Below are 18,076 nucleotides of genomic sequence, written 5' to 3' on the forward strand. Positions count from 1 at the left end.
TAAAAAACAAATAAACCACCAATAAGAGTTCACCACGAAAATTTAAGGTTGGCTCCGAAAAAAATATAATCTGGGAATAGTAAAAACGCGTTTGCTGAAAATCAAACTTGATAGCTTTGCGAGTAAACTAAATAAAATCACTCTGACATCAATAGACACTCTCACCACTACGTCTGTTGCGTTCTCCTGTTCTGTGCCAAATCCTCTTTCTCTCCATTTGCGCTGCCTGTCATAATCGTTGCCTAGTGACGAGTTCATTGCACATTTTTGTTGAGTAGTTTTGTTCAGTTTCACTTCATTGCTTTGAGATACAAGGAGATACTCAGTGCCGCAAGAAGTAACAAGTACTCTTTGCCCAAGTCGACTGTTTAGCCCTGATGTAATATCAAGGAACAGACGATGTTGAGGAAGACGATTGTTTTGCACATTTTTTTGATCTTTCCATTCGGGTTTAGATAAGTGTTTTAATTTTATGACAGTACCTTTAAATTGGTGAGTGTCCCCAGAAAATGTAGCCATAAGGGGGCACAAGCCAGTGTCTTATTGTGCCGGTCCCAAGCCCGGACAAATACAGAGGGTTGTGTCAGGAAGGGCATCCGAGGTAAAACGTTTTGCCAAAACAAATATCAAACCTCCACCAGAATCAAACCTCTGAATCCCATCCCGGATCGGTCGACAACGGCCACCATTGGTACTGTTGACCTTCAGGGTGCTGGTGGAAAATGGACTACTGTTGGTCAAAGGAGAGGAGAGGTGTGCCCGGAGAAAATGAGATAAATGGAACGCCAAGAGTATAGAACTAAGAGTGGGAACTTTGAATATAGGAACAATGACAGGTAAAGGTAGAGAGCTGGTTTACATGATGCAGAGAAGGAAGGTAGACATACTGTGTGTCCAGGAGACCAGGTAGAAAGGGAGCAAGGCTAGAAGCTTAGGGTCAGTGTTTAACTTGTTCTATCATGGTGAAGACAGAAAGAGAAATGGAGTTGGGATTATCTTAAAAGAGGAGTTTGTTAGGAATGTCTGTGAAGTAAAAAGACTATCACATAGAATGATGAGTCTGAAGCTAGAAATTGAAGGTTTGATGTTAAATGTTGTTTGTGGGTATTCCCCACAAGTCAGGTGTGAGCTGGCGGAGAAGGAAAATTTTGGTTGGACTTTGATGAAGTCATACAGAACATCCCGAGAAGTGAGTGGGTTGTAATTGGTGGAGACTTCAATGGACATGTTGGCGCAGTAAACGAAGTTTTGCTGTTTTGAGTGATGATGCTCCTTTTTGTTGCAAGCAGTAGTTTCCTTGATAAATAATGACACGAGGTAGGAGATTATACTCCATTTACATCCCGCAATTCTCCCAGCTCTGATAAGGAGCATATTGTAGATGAACAAAATCGAAAAAGACATTTTATTTCAGTTTGTTATTGTTTCTTTCATCACTTTGGTCTGCAGATTTTATCTTTTTATTCCACAGAATCCTCTTGCTCCGTGGCCACCACATGACACACCTCCACACCTGCACCCAGTTTTTGCACCTCATCAAGCCAAATCTGTTGCCTATGGTACAGATGATCATTCGGACCCTTCACCTCCACGAGCTAAAACAGCAAACGTCACCAACTTGAAGCAATCAAGAATCCAGTTTTTTTACAACTATTATATACCACATCATTTATATATGCAGAGTGTGAAAAATCCCACCTTGTACGTGTTATCACGTGTATTCCATACGACAAGGTCAGGCAAACCTCCATGAGAGTGCCTGAAGTCTTTTGCCATCAGTGCTATAACTCCCGCTAAGAAAGCTCCACCCAAGCATGACACGAGAGACTGCCAAATAAACACCACAGATTCCATTATCATGATATAACAAATGAATATTGTGTGTTACAACAAAAATAGACATAATTTGCAATGTCTTACTTTAGGATATTTGAAAGAAAAGTACCTGGGCTTGACTAAGCGAGGAAAAGAGCTCCCAGTTGGCACATGAACACGCTTTACCCTTTTGGGAAGTCCATACATTTTCCAACATATTGTGCAAGGTTTCTACCGAAGCTTCACTAATTAATAGTACACGGTTATCCACTGCTTCTTTTAGAAACAGTCAATGTAAAAGTCCAATGGGCATGTCTGTGACAGAAAGGAAAAAGATGTCCAGATAGTCTCGAAACATTATTGCTTGTTTGTGCATACTATATACCTGGTATGGATTCCGAAAAACATCTGGTATGCCGTCCATAAAAATAATGTCCCACATCAGAAGAGCAAAAAGTGTTGAGAATGTTGAACCCTCACCATGGATTTCTTTCAAATTAAAACAAATATATTTCACTTTTTTGTTGTTCCTTATACAAATACCCAATCCCCCCCCCCAAAAAAAAAAAAAAAAAAAAAAACACCTCACCTTGGTCAAAGCCTTGTTGGAAGTAATGTGCTAAAGACAAGTCTTCCACCGAACATATTACAGTGCCATCGTCCATATTTGATGGCATAAGAAACCGTAATTTCCCTGTGCCTTCTTCATGGGGAAACAGCTGTCCTCGGATGGTCACCTGCAAACACCATCCAAAGTTCCAAACATGTTAACTCATTCACTGCCAGACATGCTAAAATATGTCCACTCCAGTGCCAGGGTTTTTGTCATTGTCACTCGAATTCCAGGACCCACAGAGTATTAAGTTTGAGGACTACATAAAGATTCAATTCAGCGTAGGAAACCTTAGACTTGCTTCTTTTATGATAAAAAAAACGAATTAATTCCGAAATTATATGGGTCTGGAGTTATATGAACTCGAAATGAGGGTGGCTGTCCAAAACACAATGCAATACATACGTAGATTTAGATAGCGCTTTAACAACTGTTGAAGCTGGAACAAAGTGCTACCATTGAAAAAAGGGAAATGTTGCCCTCTTGTGTAAAAGAAAAAAAACATTGCCAGTGGCCATGGCCATCAATTTATCGGCACCCAAACATGAAAAAACAAAACACGAACTAAGTTGGGAATGGCGCTCTACGTCATATTTTCAATTCCCGAATAAAGTTGTGAATACGGACGAGTCCGTACGTGACGTCACTAAAGGAACGCCCCTGACCGAAAAAAGACACATTGTAGCAGCAAAATTAAACATTGAAATACGCACTACTTTTCGCGATACACACCCACCACGGTTGGCGGAGTGCTCTTCGGATCTGGCGGAGTAATCTTCGGATCTTTGGCGGAAGCACACGACCGAACACACGCGCTCCAGCCGGCGCTACTTTCCACGCCCCCTCTCTCTGAATTCATACGTCGATCGCCTCAGAGGAGCTTTTTGCAGATAATTTTACTATTATGGGACCGAAAAAAACCCACCACAGGCTCGTGTTCAGCCGGAGAAGACACAAAAAATAAAATCACAGTCGAGAAGGAGATCATTGAGAAACACGAACGAGGTGTGCGTTTGTGGCGTCACACGTGCACACCGTGCCTGTCATGTGAATCTCAGCCTGACACATCTCCCACGCAGTGTGTCACTTCCCTAAGAGTAACATTCTCCATTTCCACCATTGCCAACATCCTTCGCCTATTTAGTTAAAAAGTATTTTATGGAAACCTGGGAACGGATTATTCCCATTTTAATGGTTTCCTATGGGATTTTTTTGTGATACACACTTTTTGGCTTACACACTGTCTGGGAACCAATTAAGTTCGTAAGCTCAGGTCTCACTGTACTTGTTTGGTCTGAAATAGCTACATTGCAGTCCAGGTGCCTCAAAATGACACGGAAGGACTTCTTTAATCAATTGCAAACATGTATGCTTTCCTCTTCAGAACTATTTGAATCATATTCATAACTGGATGTGTAACAAGAAAGCATATTCTCCGAATCTGAAGCCATTGTTTTGATTCTCCAGCAATGCAAGACGTCTTGGCGTGACATTCACGAACTGGGGGCGGGACTTTCTGAAAATGCCCAACTCGCAGCTCAATTTTCTGCAGAGTTTGGACACTTTAAGTCATTTTTATTGGTGTCTTACATTTGAATAAAAATATACTGCATGTTTTGTGTATTTTAGATGATATAATACGTTTTTCTGATGTCAGTTAAGAAAAAAAAGTGATGTCGGTTGTCCTTTCAAAATATACTTTAAGCATTTAGCACATAGTAAAATAATACTCACATGTCTTACATCCCGGACATTGACAGTGGACAGATGTTTGAGCTTCGAAGAAGACTTCTTGCACGATGAGGACTGTCTCATCAGAGAAGCTCTCTGGGATAGCTTATGTCCCGTTCGCACTAAAGGGTCAGACAAACCATCTCGAATAGCACAGATTGCCTGCGGGGGATTAGATATGATAACTCAAACAGAAATGTGACAATTAACACCTTTTTTTGTAATGCAACATCAACTACATGCACTGACTTTGTCTGTTTTTTGAGGTGCTGTTGAAGGTTATGTGCCAATGTGTCCCACCAGTGCCCTCGATTGTCAGGACAGTAAACATCCTGTAGAAGTAAGCTTTTCAACTCGTCAACAGCCTCCTAGGATATAAAAAAAACTGCTATCCACAGCACATCATAGATAAATTCAAAAATACTTGATCAAATGAGATAACCTGATAACAATGTAAACTCTCTAAGATCTCCACGCCTCTTGATAATATCCTCGTGTATGCCCATCCAGTGGTGAACCTGCGTAGGAACACTGGGAGATCCTTTTGGTGACTAGCAAAAAAAAAAAAACCACAACATGGCAAGTATGCCACAATGACAATGGACACTAAGTACAGTTGTACAATATTCAATTATATATAGGAACTGTTTCAACATTTGCTTTTTAGACCGTTAAATTCTACTAAGTGTTTCAAATATTTTGGTAACTGATTTCGCTAAGAGAAAGGCAAAATAGTAACTGCAGAATTTCTGCACCATCTCAAACGAGGGCTAAAAAATAACAATAACCATATTCTTCAATGAATAACTTTCTGCAAGTGTATTAGATCTCATTAGGCTGTTTAAATTAAAAGTCAACAACATGGTAGGCTTTTTGCATTTATCAGTATTCAGGTAGTAGCTTTTAAAAAGGTTGACAACACCTCTGTGTCGAGTGAGCACATGGCATTCAAACAAGTTTATCAAATTAGCCACCAAAATAACCTAACGTAATTTCCGGAATATCTTCCGGCGATTTTTGTCACGAGCTTTCATTTTTATGCATATATATATTTTTTTTTTTTTGTAATGGCCGCCAGGGGCGCTCAAGCACCAAAGGTAAGGGTGAGACAGGGCAATTATATGTGCCGAGGAAGATGCAAGTTTAATGTAACTTTGCATGTGAATCGTGGATTTAAAGTGGCCCTCCGAGGTGAATGAGAGACTTGAATGACCAACGGCGAGAAATCGTTTACCAAAACTACCCATATGCGAAGAGCAACTTTTGCACAAGTCTGCCAATGGATCCTGACAGCATGGAGCAGTATGAAAAAAATCAACCATCACCAACGGGTTTCGAGAAGCTGGTCTGGTGCGTGACGGAGAGGACAGCACAAGCTCGGGAGTGACTTCACCTCAGGATGAAAGTGACACTTAATGCGACAATGAAAGAAAGAATGAGAGCGTGTGTGGAGAGGAATATCGGACACTATTCCAATCCGACACGCAGGAGGAAGACCTCCGTTGGCTTCAGTTTACAGGAGGAAGATGAGGACGGCTCTCAGCGACTTGCTATGTTTTTGTAACCAGATCTGTTAGCGAGTGCGAATGTGTTGCTGCTGTGTCTCACTTTTACCGGCATGTTTTTTAAAGAGCCTGTGCTAGGGCTGTTTCTACCGTAACGCTAGTAGTGTTGCTGCCGCGTAACAGGCACGGATTTGAAAGAAAAGTTAAGGTATATTTTTAAAACCTTTTCTTTATAAATACGCGGCTTATAGACGGGTTTGCTTTATGTATGTACATTTTTTTTCCTTTAAAATGTACCAGATGAAGTTTATAATCAGGTGACGCTCTTTAGTCCGGAAATTACGGTAATTATAAAGTTCCAAATGATATTTTTTCCATCAGATTTGAACAATGCTGGTCCAACCTGAGATCACAACTCATCTTCAGGTCTGGCCACTCATTTTTGGCTGTTGTATAAATGCACAGAGCCTCTTCCCAATGACCTTGGTGCATAGCTAAGGTCACCTCCAGCAAGGCTCGCATAGATGCTTCGTACCTGAGAAAAATCCCACGACCATGAGAAATGAACGGTCACACTCAAACTACCACAGAACACACAATTGGCTCACTTGATGAGGTCGTCTCTCTCCCGGTACACTTTTGCCATGCGTTGCACTGTGTAATCTGGGAAGGCCAGACGCCCTGAATTGAACAGCAGGATGGTATAAAGTTGGCTTTGCCAACCTGCTGCCATTTCCTCCACATCCATTATGTCTGTTTGGGAGAAGAGCAGAAGGATGTGAGAAAAAACAGCCAGAGGAGCGCTGTGCAGACGCACGAAGGAACCTGCGAAGTATTTTGCCCTGTGGGAGTAAAACAAAAGTGATGACATCATGATTTCAGTTCAACTACGGCAGAATGTATTAGGTTATCTATCTCACCTTTTCAAGATGACAGCTCCAATGTTGTTTTGAGCATGGCTCAGGGAGAAAAGCGGTTTCTGCTTGCTTAGCCGGCGGAGCCTGTCTAATAGCATCTTCCCTTCAATCGCAGAGTTGCCCAGATGAAAAGTCTCCGCCAGCGCCCTGAGCGCACCGGGTTCTAAGAGATCAAGGGCTTCTTCTATGTCGCATAGGTCTTTTTCTTCAATAAAACAAAAAAGAGAGCAATGTTAGTACACATTACAGGAAATAAAGAAAGAAAAATGTTTTGATTGCTTCTACTCTTCGTGGAAGATTGTATCCAACATGTTGGGGTATGTCTCTTCTCTTCCAGGAGAGCATTTGTGAATTCAGAGGTCATTGATATCAGTGCAACCATTGCCTGGCTCACTATATCTATTCTCGTTCTTCCCAAATGTGTTTTTGGATACCAGAGTAAACTTTAATTATATTATGACCAGTATTAGTTTCAATTACCTGTTTGAAGAAGACCCGCTTGCACCAACTCACGAGCAACAGGACCCAAATCACTGCTTATTTCTTTATAGTCCAGTTTCTTCACGTGAATCCACTTTCGTTTCAGCTGAAACAGTCTCACATATAACTTCTGTGCCCTGACTTCAAAAGACAGGGATAAAGATTTGTTAGAAACAAGGCGTTGCAGAGGATTGGTTATACTTCAGCATACCTGAGAGATTCTCAAAGGCTTGCACGGGTGTCATGTCATCCTGGTTGAATAGGGCTCTATCATCCTCATTCTCTAGTACGGCCTGCAGGACAGTCTGGAAATTGCGGAGGTAATCGGGTAGTATTTGTGTGGGTGATGGGGTGTTGCCTGTTTGGTCACTGCTGCTTTTCTCAGGCTCACACTCTGTATGTAAATTGCTGCTGGTATTCTCTAAGATTGACATGGCATCATCATTCGCAGGAGAGGGCACTTTGGGTTTAACTTTGGGTTTAACTTTGGGTTTAACTGCAGCATCTCTTGTCTCTTTAACAAACAATGCCTCAGTCAAACTGTTTTCTTCATGTTTTGGTTTCTTTCTCAAATTATCCACCTTCCTTTCGACAAGTGTCTCCTTCTTTCTTTTCATGAGTTTGGAGCATGATGAAAGGGACATTTTTACCACACTCTCATTTTTAAAGTTTTTCCCCAAACTTCTTGTTGTTGTTGTACATGTCCCAGTATTGTTTGTGACCTCAATGGTTGTTTTTGTATCTGCTTTGGCCTCGGAAATCTGGCTGGTAGAATTTTCTGTCTCAGGGGTGGTCACGTCACCTCGTCTTACTACAGGCTTGTTGCTTATCTCGTGAGGGACATTCGGGGATGTTGTCGTCTTGAAATAAGGACTTGTTTTGTTTTTTTCTTCCAGCTCGGGATCCAGCTGTGGGGACTTGGAACTCGTCCTGCTAGGTGACACGACATGGCTTGATGAGGATGTGCTGCACTCCGTTCTCTCAAAGTTCTTGCACTCCACATCGATGTGTTCATTGAGCCCAGATTTGGAAACCGTGTGACCACAAAATGGGCAGGACACATCGTAAACCTGCGACCAGCTCAACAAAGACTCGAAGGGTGTCCTGTTGACAGCGTTAGCACTAAGTCTCTCCTTCTTTGTAGACTATTTTACCTGTCAATGTCGACGACAAAAGTGAAAAATAAGGTTTAAGTATATTTTCCGACAACTTCACGCGGCGTATTCGCTGCTAGTTAACTCGCACATTTCAAGATAGCGTACATTGTAGCCGTTGAGGAATGAGCACACACGATTAAATGTGGAGACGTGTTTATTCCAACGGCTAACAAGTGGATCTGAACTGAACAGCAAAAGCAGTGTAATATATGTAACATGAACCGCCCCCTCCTCTGCACCTGCTGGGTGAGATGCCTGGTCCTAGTGCCCGCCACACAGCCCCCCCCAGAACACCCAGAAGGAAGGTCAAGGTGAAAATTTTGCAGGGGGCTTAACCAGCCTGCCCCAACGACTACGCAGTCCATCTTTCGGTGGTGAAGGTGATTCGGGCGAGACCTCAGTGGGGGAACGACACTCAACCCTGGCATGCCGCGGTGAGGCTGGAGGTTTCGGAGGGCGTCCGCGACGTTGGGGCCTGGGCAGGCGAAACGTCCTCGCCTGCAACTAAATGAGCCGGTTTGAGCCTGTCTATTGAAATGCCCTCCCTCCGCCCACCCATATCGAGCACAAAACTCTTTTCACCGTGTTCGAGCACCCTAAACGGGCCGTCGTACGGCGGTCGGAGGGGAGAGCGGTGGGCATCGTGACGCACAAAGACGAAACGGGCTGACCTAAGCGCAGACGGAACAAATATTTTGGGGACGCAGTGGTGAATTGGTGCTGGAGTCAGGGGCTCCCCTGGCAAAAGGGGGAAAGAAGGTGCACCCGAAGCTTCAGGCAGGAATTCACCAGGGATGCGGAGTGGCTGACCGAGCACTAACTCTGCGGGGGCGGCGTTAAGGTCTTCTTTAGGGGCCGAACGTAACCCGAGCAGGACCCACGGAAGCTGGTCGACCCAGTTACCGTCCGACAGCGCGGCCCGTAGCGCGGCTTTCAGTGACCGGTGGAAGCGTTCGCACATCCCGTTAGCCTGCGGGTGGTAGGCCATAGTGCGGTGTACCTGCACACCCAAGGACTGCGCCATGGCCGACCAGAGCTCGGACACAAACTGGGGGCCTCTGTCCGAAGTGATATCGGATGGCGTGCCGAAACGTGCGACCCAGGATGACAGAAATGCGCGGGCAATATCTGCCGAGGTCGTGGAGGACAGGGGGACTGCTTCCGGCCACCTAGTGGTTCGATCGACCATGGTGAGGAGATGTGTGCAACCCTGCGAAGGAGGGAGGGGCCCGACCAGATCCACATGGACGTGGTCAAATCTCCTGTCCGGAATTGGAAAAGTTTCCAGGTTTGCTCGGGTGTGCCTGTGGACTTTGGCACGCTGACATGCCACGCATGCAGCTGCCCACTTCCTGACGTCCTTTCGTAACCCAGGCCAGACAAACTTGGCCCCAAGTAGTTTGACTGATGCTCGGATGCCAGGGTGTGAGAGGGAATGAATAGAATCAAAAATTCGCCGACGCCACTCCTGCGGAACCACGGGACGAGTGCGACCCGTAGACACATCGCAGAGGAGAGCGGGACCCCCTTCACACAGTGCCACCTTCTCAAGTTTCAGGGCTGTGCCTGCTGCCTTGAGTTCGTGGATGTCCGGATCCTCAGATTGGGCGGTGGCCATCTCTGAAAAATCCACCCCGAGCTGGACTGGACACACAATCGCGCGTGACAAGCAATCGGCCACAGGGTTACATTTGCCGGCCACGTGCTGAATGTCTGTTGTGAATTCAGAAATGGCCGCCAAATGCCGTTGCTGTCGGGCCGACCACGGTTCAGTCACCTTTGACATGGCGAATGTGAGTGGTTTGTGATCCACATATGCGGTAAACCGGGGCCCCTCGAGGAGGAAACGAAAATGGCGCGTTGCAAGATAGAGTGCTAACAACTCTCTGTCGAAAACACTGTACTTGCGTTCGTTATCTTGCAGCTTCCGACTGAAAAATGCAAGGGGCTGCCATTCGTTCTCCACAAGCTGCTCAACCACCGCCCCTACGGCAACATCAGATGCGTCGGTAGTCAAAGCCACCTGTGCGGTTGAGATTGGGTGGACCAGAAGAGTTGCACCCGCAAGAGCTTGCTTGGCCCGTTGGAAGGATTGTGCTCGTTGCGGTGCCCACTCGACGGGGTCGTTAGCCTTCTTTTTTCTCAAGGCGCCGTAGAGGGGTTGTAGGAGGTCGGCTGCGTGAGGAAGAAACCGGTTGTAAAAATTGATCATGCCCAAAAACTCCTGCAGAGCCTTAACTGTGGTCGGGCGGGGGAAATCCACCACTGCTTGCACTTTGGCGGGTAAGGGGATGGCGCCCTGTGGAGAAATGCGATGCCCCAAGAAATCGATCTTGGACAGACCAAATTGGCACTTAGCAGGGTTAACTATAAGGCTGTGCGAATCAAGGCGCTTGAAAACTTCGGTTAAGTGTGACAGGTGTTCCTCCGGTGAAGGGCTGGCCACAAGGATGTCGTCTAGATAGACAAATACAAAATCAAGACCTCGCAAGACTGAGTCCATCAGTCTCTGAAAGGTCTGTGCCGCCCCCTTCAGGCCAAAAGGCATACGGAGGAATTCAAAAAGGCCAAAAGGGGTTATTACTGCAGTTTTTGGCACATCTTCTGCCCGTACCGGAACCTGGTGATAACCGCGAACGAGGTCAACTTTGGAAAAGATCACGGCTCCGGCCAAACGTGCGGAAAAGTCCTGGATGTGCGGAATTGGGTAACGGTCGTGTGTGGTTACATTATTAAGCCGACGAAAATCACCGCATGGCCGCCAAGAACCGTCACTTTTGGGGACCATGTGCAATGGTGAGGCCCACGGGCTGTTGGAACGCCTCACGATGCCCAAGCCCTCCATCGTCGCGAATTCCCCTTTCGCCATTGCCAATTTTGCCGCGTCTAGGCGACGAGCGCGGGCAAAAACTGGCGGGCCAACCGTGGGAATGAAATGCTCTACCCCGTGTTTAGTATCGGCATTGGAAAAGGCGGGTGTGGTTAACGACGGATAATCGGTCAGCAGGCATTCATAAACGTTACCCGATGTTAAATAATTTGCATGCGTTAACGCCCCGAGCCCTCCGGCCTCACGCGGAAAAGTGGCGAAAGAGATGGCGTCAATCAAACGACGGTTGGCAATGTCCACAAGAAGTCCGTGAACACATAAAAAATCGGCGCCAATTATGGGAACTGTGGTCGCGGCAACAATAAAGTTCCACTTGAATTCCCGTCCGTGGAAACGCACAGTCACCGACCTGGAACCAAAGTTAGCGATGGGCGACCCGTTAGCTGCGCACAAGGCAGGCCCGCATCCACCTGCCATCTTGTCCGCAGCGGTGGGCGTCAGCAGGCTTACTTGTGCCCCGCTGTCCACAAGGAAACGTCTTCTTGACGAGGAGTCCGTGACGAAAAGCAGCTCGCTTTCGTTGCTGGCGCCAACGGCTGCTACTGGTTGTCGGGCGTTGAAGATTTCTGTCGTCTCGTGAGAGCAGGGAGGTGCGCAGCGTCGAGCCTTGGCGCCAAACCGCTGATGGAAATAGCAGGTGGCTTTCCCGCGCCGCTTCTGCGATCCCACTGCGGCCACGACGGTCGGATCGATTTGCACGGCTAACCGCCGTATCGCCAGAAGCGCTCGATCTGCTTCTTCCGCCAAGCCACGATAGTCGCCGGTGGCTAGGCACGTCGAGTTAGCGAGCACGGCGCGCACTTCGGGTGGTAGCTGGCAAAAATGTGGGGGAAAAGGAATCCGCCATCATCCGAATTTAACAGCGACAGCATTTTGTCCATTAGATCCACTGCCGTTCCGTCGCTGAGTCCGGGAAGCGAAAGAAGTCTGTCTGCTCTCTCGGAGGCCGATAGCGTGAACCGCCGGAGCAGCAGTTGTTTGAGCGCGTCGTACTTCCCGCATCGTGGAGGCGCGCGCAGAAGTTGCATCATGCGATGCGTTGTCGGTTGGTCGAGGGACGCCACGACCATGTAATATTTTGGGTCATCTGTCGTGACGCCTCGTAGGTGGAAAAGTGCTTCCACATGCTGGAACCACGAAGCCGGGTCGCTGTGCCAGAACTCGGGCAACTTCGCGGCGTAGGCGGCAGCTGCGAGTTTGGGCGCCGGTCGTGGCGACATGGCCGTAGAAGACACATCTTCGTCCGTTGCCATGAAGATTTCCATCGTCGGGGTCACCAGTGTAGCCGTTGAGGAATGAGCACACACAATTAAATGTGGAGACGTGTTTATTCCAACGGCTAACAAGTGGATCTGAACTGAACAGCAAAAGCAGTGTAATATATGTAACATGAACCGCCCCCTCCTCTGCACCTGCTGGGTGAGATGCCTGGTCCTAGTGCCCGCCACAACATACTAATTTAGCCCCAAACGGGGATCTGACAGGAGACCAAAGAAATACGTACTTTTCTTCTTTTCCTTTCGGATTTTCCCTTCAGTGGGTCGACAAAGCGAACCAGTGTCCTCCATCTTCAGAAGTTTGATACGTACTGTACTCCGATTTTAGCACGTGCTACAAAGCAAACCCGCGTGTCAGACTAAACGAGCAGACGAAGGAAATAATTTCAGACCATAGCAATGGATCCCAAACGCATCGATATGTTGTTTACCCACCCCTGCCTCTCCTGTGTACAGTACAGTGGGACCTTGGCTTACGCACTTGGTAAGTAATGTCTTGGTTCCCAGACATAGTGTGTCAGGCGAAAAGTGTATATCCCAAAAAATAAATTTGAAGGTTTCGGACGTTTCGCCTCTTATCCAAGAGGCTTCGTCAGCGAACTAAAGTCTGACTGGTCGTATCGGCCCTATTTATATATCCCTAATGTCCAGACATGGCGTGCCGGACGCAGCTATGATGGGTCCCTCCTCTCAGGTTGGGGGGAGCAGAGGACCCCTCCCTGTGGCCCCACTGATTGTTCCTACATTCCTGACTAACGACTGGCCCATTTCCCCCACTCCCACCGGTATCATCTCATCAGCATTACGAATGTTGCCTAACCTGTTTTGCCCAAGCAGGCTATTGTATGAACGATCCAAATTGAACCTCACCCCACCAGACCGGTTTAATGAAGGATTTTGTTGTTTTATAAGAATCGCTTCTTTATAAATAGGGCCGATACGACCAGTCAGACTTTAGTTCGCTGACGAAGCCTCTTGGATAGGAGGCGAAACGTCCGAAACCTTCACTTTTGTACAGATGACGGCTGAAGAAACCTTCTCATCCATAGGAAACCATTAAAATGAGAATAATCCGTTCCCAGGTCTCCATAAAATATAATTTTCAACGAATAAAACTTTAAACTACAAACAACATACCTTATTCTATGTATAATAAATGTGCTATTGTATTGTAATGAAAGGAATACATATGTATTATATGTATTATTATGTATTGTATGAATATGTATAATAAAGTCGTTTTACTTACCTTTGTGATGGTCGTTGATGGCTTGATGGAATGGAGTGGCAGGTCGGAGAGAATTGCTGTTTGAAAAGAGTCACTTTCCATAAGGACTGTAATTAAAGAAATAAACTGGACTGTAATATAAAGTTGTTTTATTTACCTTTGTGATGGTCGTTGATGGAATGGGGTTCAGACTTCTCTTCCTGAGTTATGAAAATCCGGTTAGGCATCTTTTTCCAAAAAAGGCCGGTCTCATCTGCATTAAATACTTGCTGAGGAATGTAGCCTTCTTCTTTTACCATTTCGAGGAATGATCCCTTGTATCAATAAACGGTGAACTTCCACGTTGCCGCATGACGATATCAGAGTGAATTAGTCGCGCTTCGTTAATCCAAATTAACAGAAGCCCCAGACCGTTGCTTTGACAGCACGGAAATACCTTTAGCAACATACGCAACTTAGCATATTGGTACTGTTAAATCAGACCAACGCACACCTCGTTCGTGTTTCTCAATGATCTCCTTCTTCTCCTCGACTGTAATTTTGTTTTGTGTCTTCTTTGGCTGAACACGAGCCTGTGGTGGGGTATTTTTCGGTCCCATAACAGTAAAAGTATCTGTAAAAAATCCATGAAGACGATCGATGTGTGCACTCAGTGAAAGGGGGTGTGGAAAGGTAGGCCGGCTGGGGCGCTGTTCGGTCATGTGCTTTGGTGTTCTTCCGCCGAAGATTACTCCACCTGTCACATCTCGTTGCCATCCTGGGCGCGCCCCGCCCCTCCTGTCACCTCCTCCGCCAATCATGGGAGACGGCCCCTCCAATCATCATTCACCTGGGTTCCCACAGCTGATTGTCATTTACTGATTGTGCCTTCTGTCTATATCTGCCTATCGCTCACTACCGTTCTTCGTCGGAGTATTTTTGGATGTCGCCGTCACCACTACCGTGTTACCAGGTCTGCCATTGTTAGTTCCTCCACTCTCCCCTGTTTGTTATTTTTGATGCATGTTTCAGTAAAGACTCTTGCTCCTTCCAAGCTTGTCACGTCGTGTATTTCGGGTCCTTCCCCTTCGCCAAACCCCGTCGCTCGAGTCCTGCCTTTTTTGCACTCGAGCGTCGTCACACAATACTCCGACCACCCATGGACCCCGCCGGCGATGACAGGTATTTTTCCGCCCTTGTTCAAGAGGCGGAGCGTTCGAGCCAGCTGGCCCAGGCGATCGAGGAAATGCGCCACGTTACTTCCTCGCTGGCTCAACGCCTCAAGGAGATGGAAACATGCATCGCCACCCTCACCGTCCCTTCCTCCCCGCCCGTGGGCAGGCGCAATCCACCGCTGCCCCAACCCTCACGCTACGCAGGCGAAACCGGGCGCTGCGCTCAATTCCTCATGCAGTGTGCGCTCGTGTTTGAACAACATCCTGACGCCTACGTTAGCGATGAGGCTAAGGTAGCCTTCATCACTAGCCTGCTCGCGGGAGAAGCCGAAACATGGGTGCTGGCTGTACGAGAGTCCCGACCGGAGCTGTGCGCCTCATATCAGGACTTCGTGGCCGAGATACGCCGGGTGTTTCACCATCCGGTGACGGAGGTCGAGGCGGAGGTCGAGGCGGAAGGGGCCCGTTCGGCCGCTGAATACTCCGTCGCTTTCCGGATCCAGGCCGCGGGCAGCGGCTACGGCGACCGAGCGTTGAGGGGAGTGTTCCATCGCGGCTTGAATCCCGACCTAAAGGACGAGTTGGCTACCCGCGACGCCGGCACCACCTTCGACGACCTCGTCGAGATAGTCAGCGGCTTGGATCATCGTCTCCGGGAGCGGCGAAAGGAGCTAAGCGACCGACGGCCCGAGCAACCCCGAAGCCGACCTTGGTCAACCACACCCGGCAGCGACCGTGCGCAGCCCCAGGAGGGACTCCCCGAACCGATGGTGATAGGGGGGGAGACGACCGCGCCAACACGAGGGCTCGTCGCACCCGAGGCCCCCAGCCTAGGACCCACGGCCCATGTAAGTTCCCGCCGAAACGCCGTCCGTTGGGGGCTAAGTCCACTACACCTGTCACGCGGTTGGAGCTGGAAAGTGAACTATTTGGCCCCTCCAGCTCCCAAAGAGTGCGGGCGCTAGTTGACTCGGGGGCCGACGGGTGCATCATCGACCCCCACTTGGCCGACCTTTTGGGCTGCCAACTCATCGATCTCCTTCCCCCTAAGGTGATCGTCGACCTGGATGGTCGATTGTTAGCCCGGGTCACCCACCTCACGGCCCCACTTAAGCTCCGCGTGGCAGGCAACCACGTGGAGCACCGCCAATTTTTTGTTATGCCCTCCCGGAACGCGCCATTGGTTTTGGGTCTCCCCTGGCTCAAGGCCCATGACCCGTCCATTTCTTGGGAGGGGCCACCATTCAGGGCTGGAGCCCCTACTGCTACGCCAACTGCCTGCGGTCGGCAACGGCAGGGCGAAACCCCTCCCGCGGTGGCCCGCCCGAGGCCATCTGCCTCCAAGGCGTGCCACAGTGCTACCACGACCTGCGGGAGGTGTTCAGCAAAGACAACGCCCAATCCCTGCCGCCCCACCGACCGTATGACTGTGCTATTGACTTGCAGCCAGGGGCTCCATTACCGGACTCCAGACTTTACCACATTTCACAACCGGAACGGGAAGCCCTGAGCACTTACATAGACTACTCTCTAGCGGCGGGACTCATTCGCCCGTCGCGTTCCCCGCTGGGCGCAGGGTTTTTCTTTATCGATAAGAAGGACGGATCCCTGCGCCCATGCGTTGACTGCCGGGGCCTGAACAACATCACCATCCGTAACAAATACCCTCTCCCCCTCATGGATTCGGCATTCGCGCCCCTTCAGTCCGCCACCAAATTTTCCAAATTAGATCTTCGTAGCGCCTACCATTTGGTCCGTATCCGTGAGGGGGATGAATGGAAAACAGCATTCAAGACACCTTTAGGGCACTTTGAATACCTGGTGATGCCGTTCGGGCTCACAAACGCGCCCGCCGTTTTCCAAAATCTGATAAATGATGTGCTCAGGGACTTCCTCAATGTTTTTGTTTTCGTTTACCTTGATGACATTCTTATTTTTTCTCGCTCTGCAGAAGAGCACCGGCAACACGTCCGACGGGTCCTGGCGCGGCTCCTGCAAAACCGGCTCTATGTGAAGGCAGAGAAGTGCGACTTCCATGTCCGCTCTCTGTCGTTCCTGGGGTTCGTCGTGGAGCAGGGGCAACTCAGGGCCGACCCCGCCAAAACCAAAGCGGTGGTGGAATGGCCGATCCCAAAGACGCGCAAGCAGCTTCAGCGGTTTTTGGGGTTTGCCAACTTCTACCGCCGCTTCATTCGCGGGTATAGTCAGAAGGCACTCCCCCTCACTAACCTCACGTCCACCAAGCTCCCATTCAGGTGGACTCCCGATGCTGAGGGGGCATTCATCCGCCTCCGTCGTGCCTTCACCAACCCCCCTGTCTTGCATCATCCCGACCCGGAGCTCCCGTTCACGGTCGAGGTTGACGCATCCGAGTCCGGAGTAGGGGCCGTCCTTTCCCAGCGCTCTCCCACCGACCAGAAGCTACGCCCATGCGCCTTCTTCTCCCGCCGGCTCAGCCCCGCCGAGGCCAATTATGACGTCGGCAATCGGGAACTGCTGGCGGTCGTCCTGGCTCTGCAGGAATGGAGACACTGGCTTGAGGGAGCTAAACACCCCTTCACCGTCTACACGGATCACAAAAACCTGGCGGCCATCCGGTCGGCCAAGAGACTTAACTCACGGCAGGCCCGATGGTCACTCTTCCTCACCCGTTTTGACTTTTCTCTCACCTACTGCCCAGGGTCACAGAACACCAAGCCCGACGCCCTATCCCGTATCCATGAGCCGGCAGAAAGGGAGGAGACCACCGCCAACATCCTGCCGGCCCAGCGCATCCTGGGCGCCCTGAGGTGGGAGGTTGAGAGAAAAGTCCAGAAAGCCCAGGGAACTACCACCATCCCCAGGGGCTGTCCCAAGGATCGCCTGTTCGTCCCCCCCCTCTACGCACTGAGGTGCTCATCTGGGGACACACATCTAAGATAGCCTGCCACTCGGGGGTCAACAGGACGATCCAACTCATCGCCCAACGGTTCTGGTGGCCGGGGTTCAGGAGGGACATCACCCTCTTCGTGATCGATCACCACCTCAGACGGGCCCACAGAGTCTGGAAGGAGACCAGGGACGCCCTGTCACGCACCGCATCCCGGAACCGGCGGGTGGCGGACCGCCATCGGCGGCAAGCACCCAGCTACCAGGTCGGGCAGGAGGTCTGGCCTTCCCGACCTGCGCCCGTGGGAAAGCCTCCCACCAGCCCCCGGCCGGAGTCCTCCAGCCCCTACCGGTTCCGTCCAGACCCTGATCCCACATCTCCGTCGACTTCGTGACAGGCCTCCCCCCCTCCCGTGGCAAGATGGTCGTCCTCACCGTAGT

At 49.1% G+C, this 18,076-nt stretch overlaps 1 protein-coding gene across 1 annotated transcript; it reads right to left on the bottom strand.

The window, feature by feature from the left end:
- Positions 1 to 1,460: 1,460 nt before the first annotated feature.
- fan1 (FANCD2 and FANCI associated nuclease 1) lies at positions 1,461 to 7,705 on the bottom strand. Its single transcript, XM_088995936.1, is given in 14 exon segments — positions 1,461 to 1,595; positions 1,699 to 1,827; positions 1,946 to 2,097; positions 2,100 to 2,130; positions 2,201 to 2,304; positions 2,405 to 2,552; positions 4,163 to 4,321; positions 4,399 to 4,527; positions 4,602 to 4,710; positions 6,068 to 6,199; positions 6,273 to 6,506; positions 6,585 to 6,786; positions 7,062 to 7,202; positions 7,273 to 7,705. Coding segments are annotated over 14 exon segments (2,238 nt in total).
- Between the last annotated feature and the right edge of the window lie 10,371 nt (positions 7,706 to 18,076).

This window comes from Hippocampus bargibanti, linkage group LG05 (assembly GCF_051943395.1).
Source record: "Hippocampus bargibanti isolate YZ-2025 linkage group LG05, ASM5194339v1, whole genome shotgun sequence".
Classification (NCBI taxonomy): Eukaryota; Metazoa; Chordata; class Actinopteri; order Syngnathiformes; family Syngnathidae; genus Hippocampus; species Hippocampus bargibanti.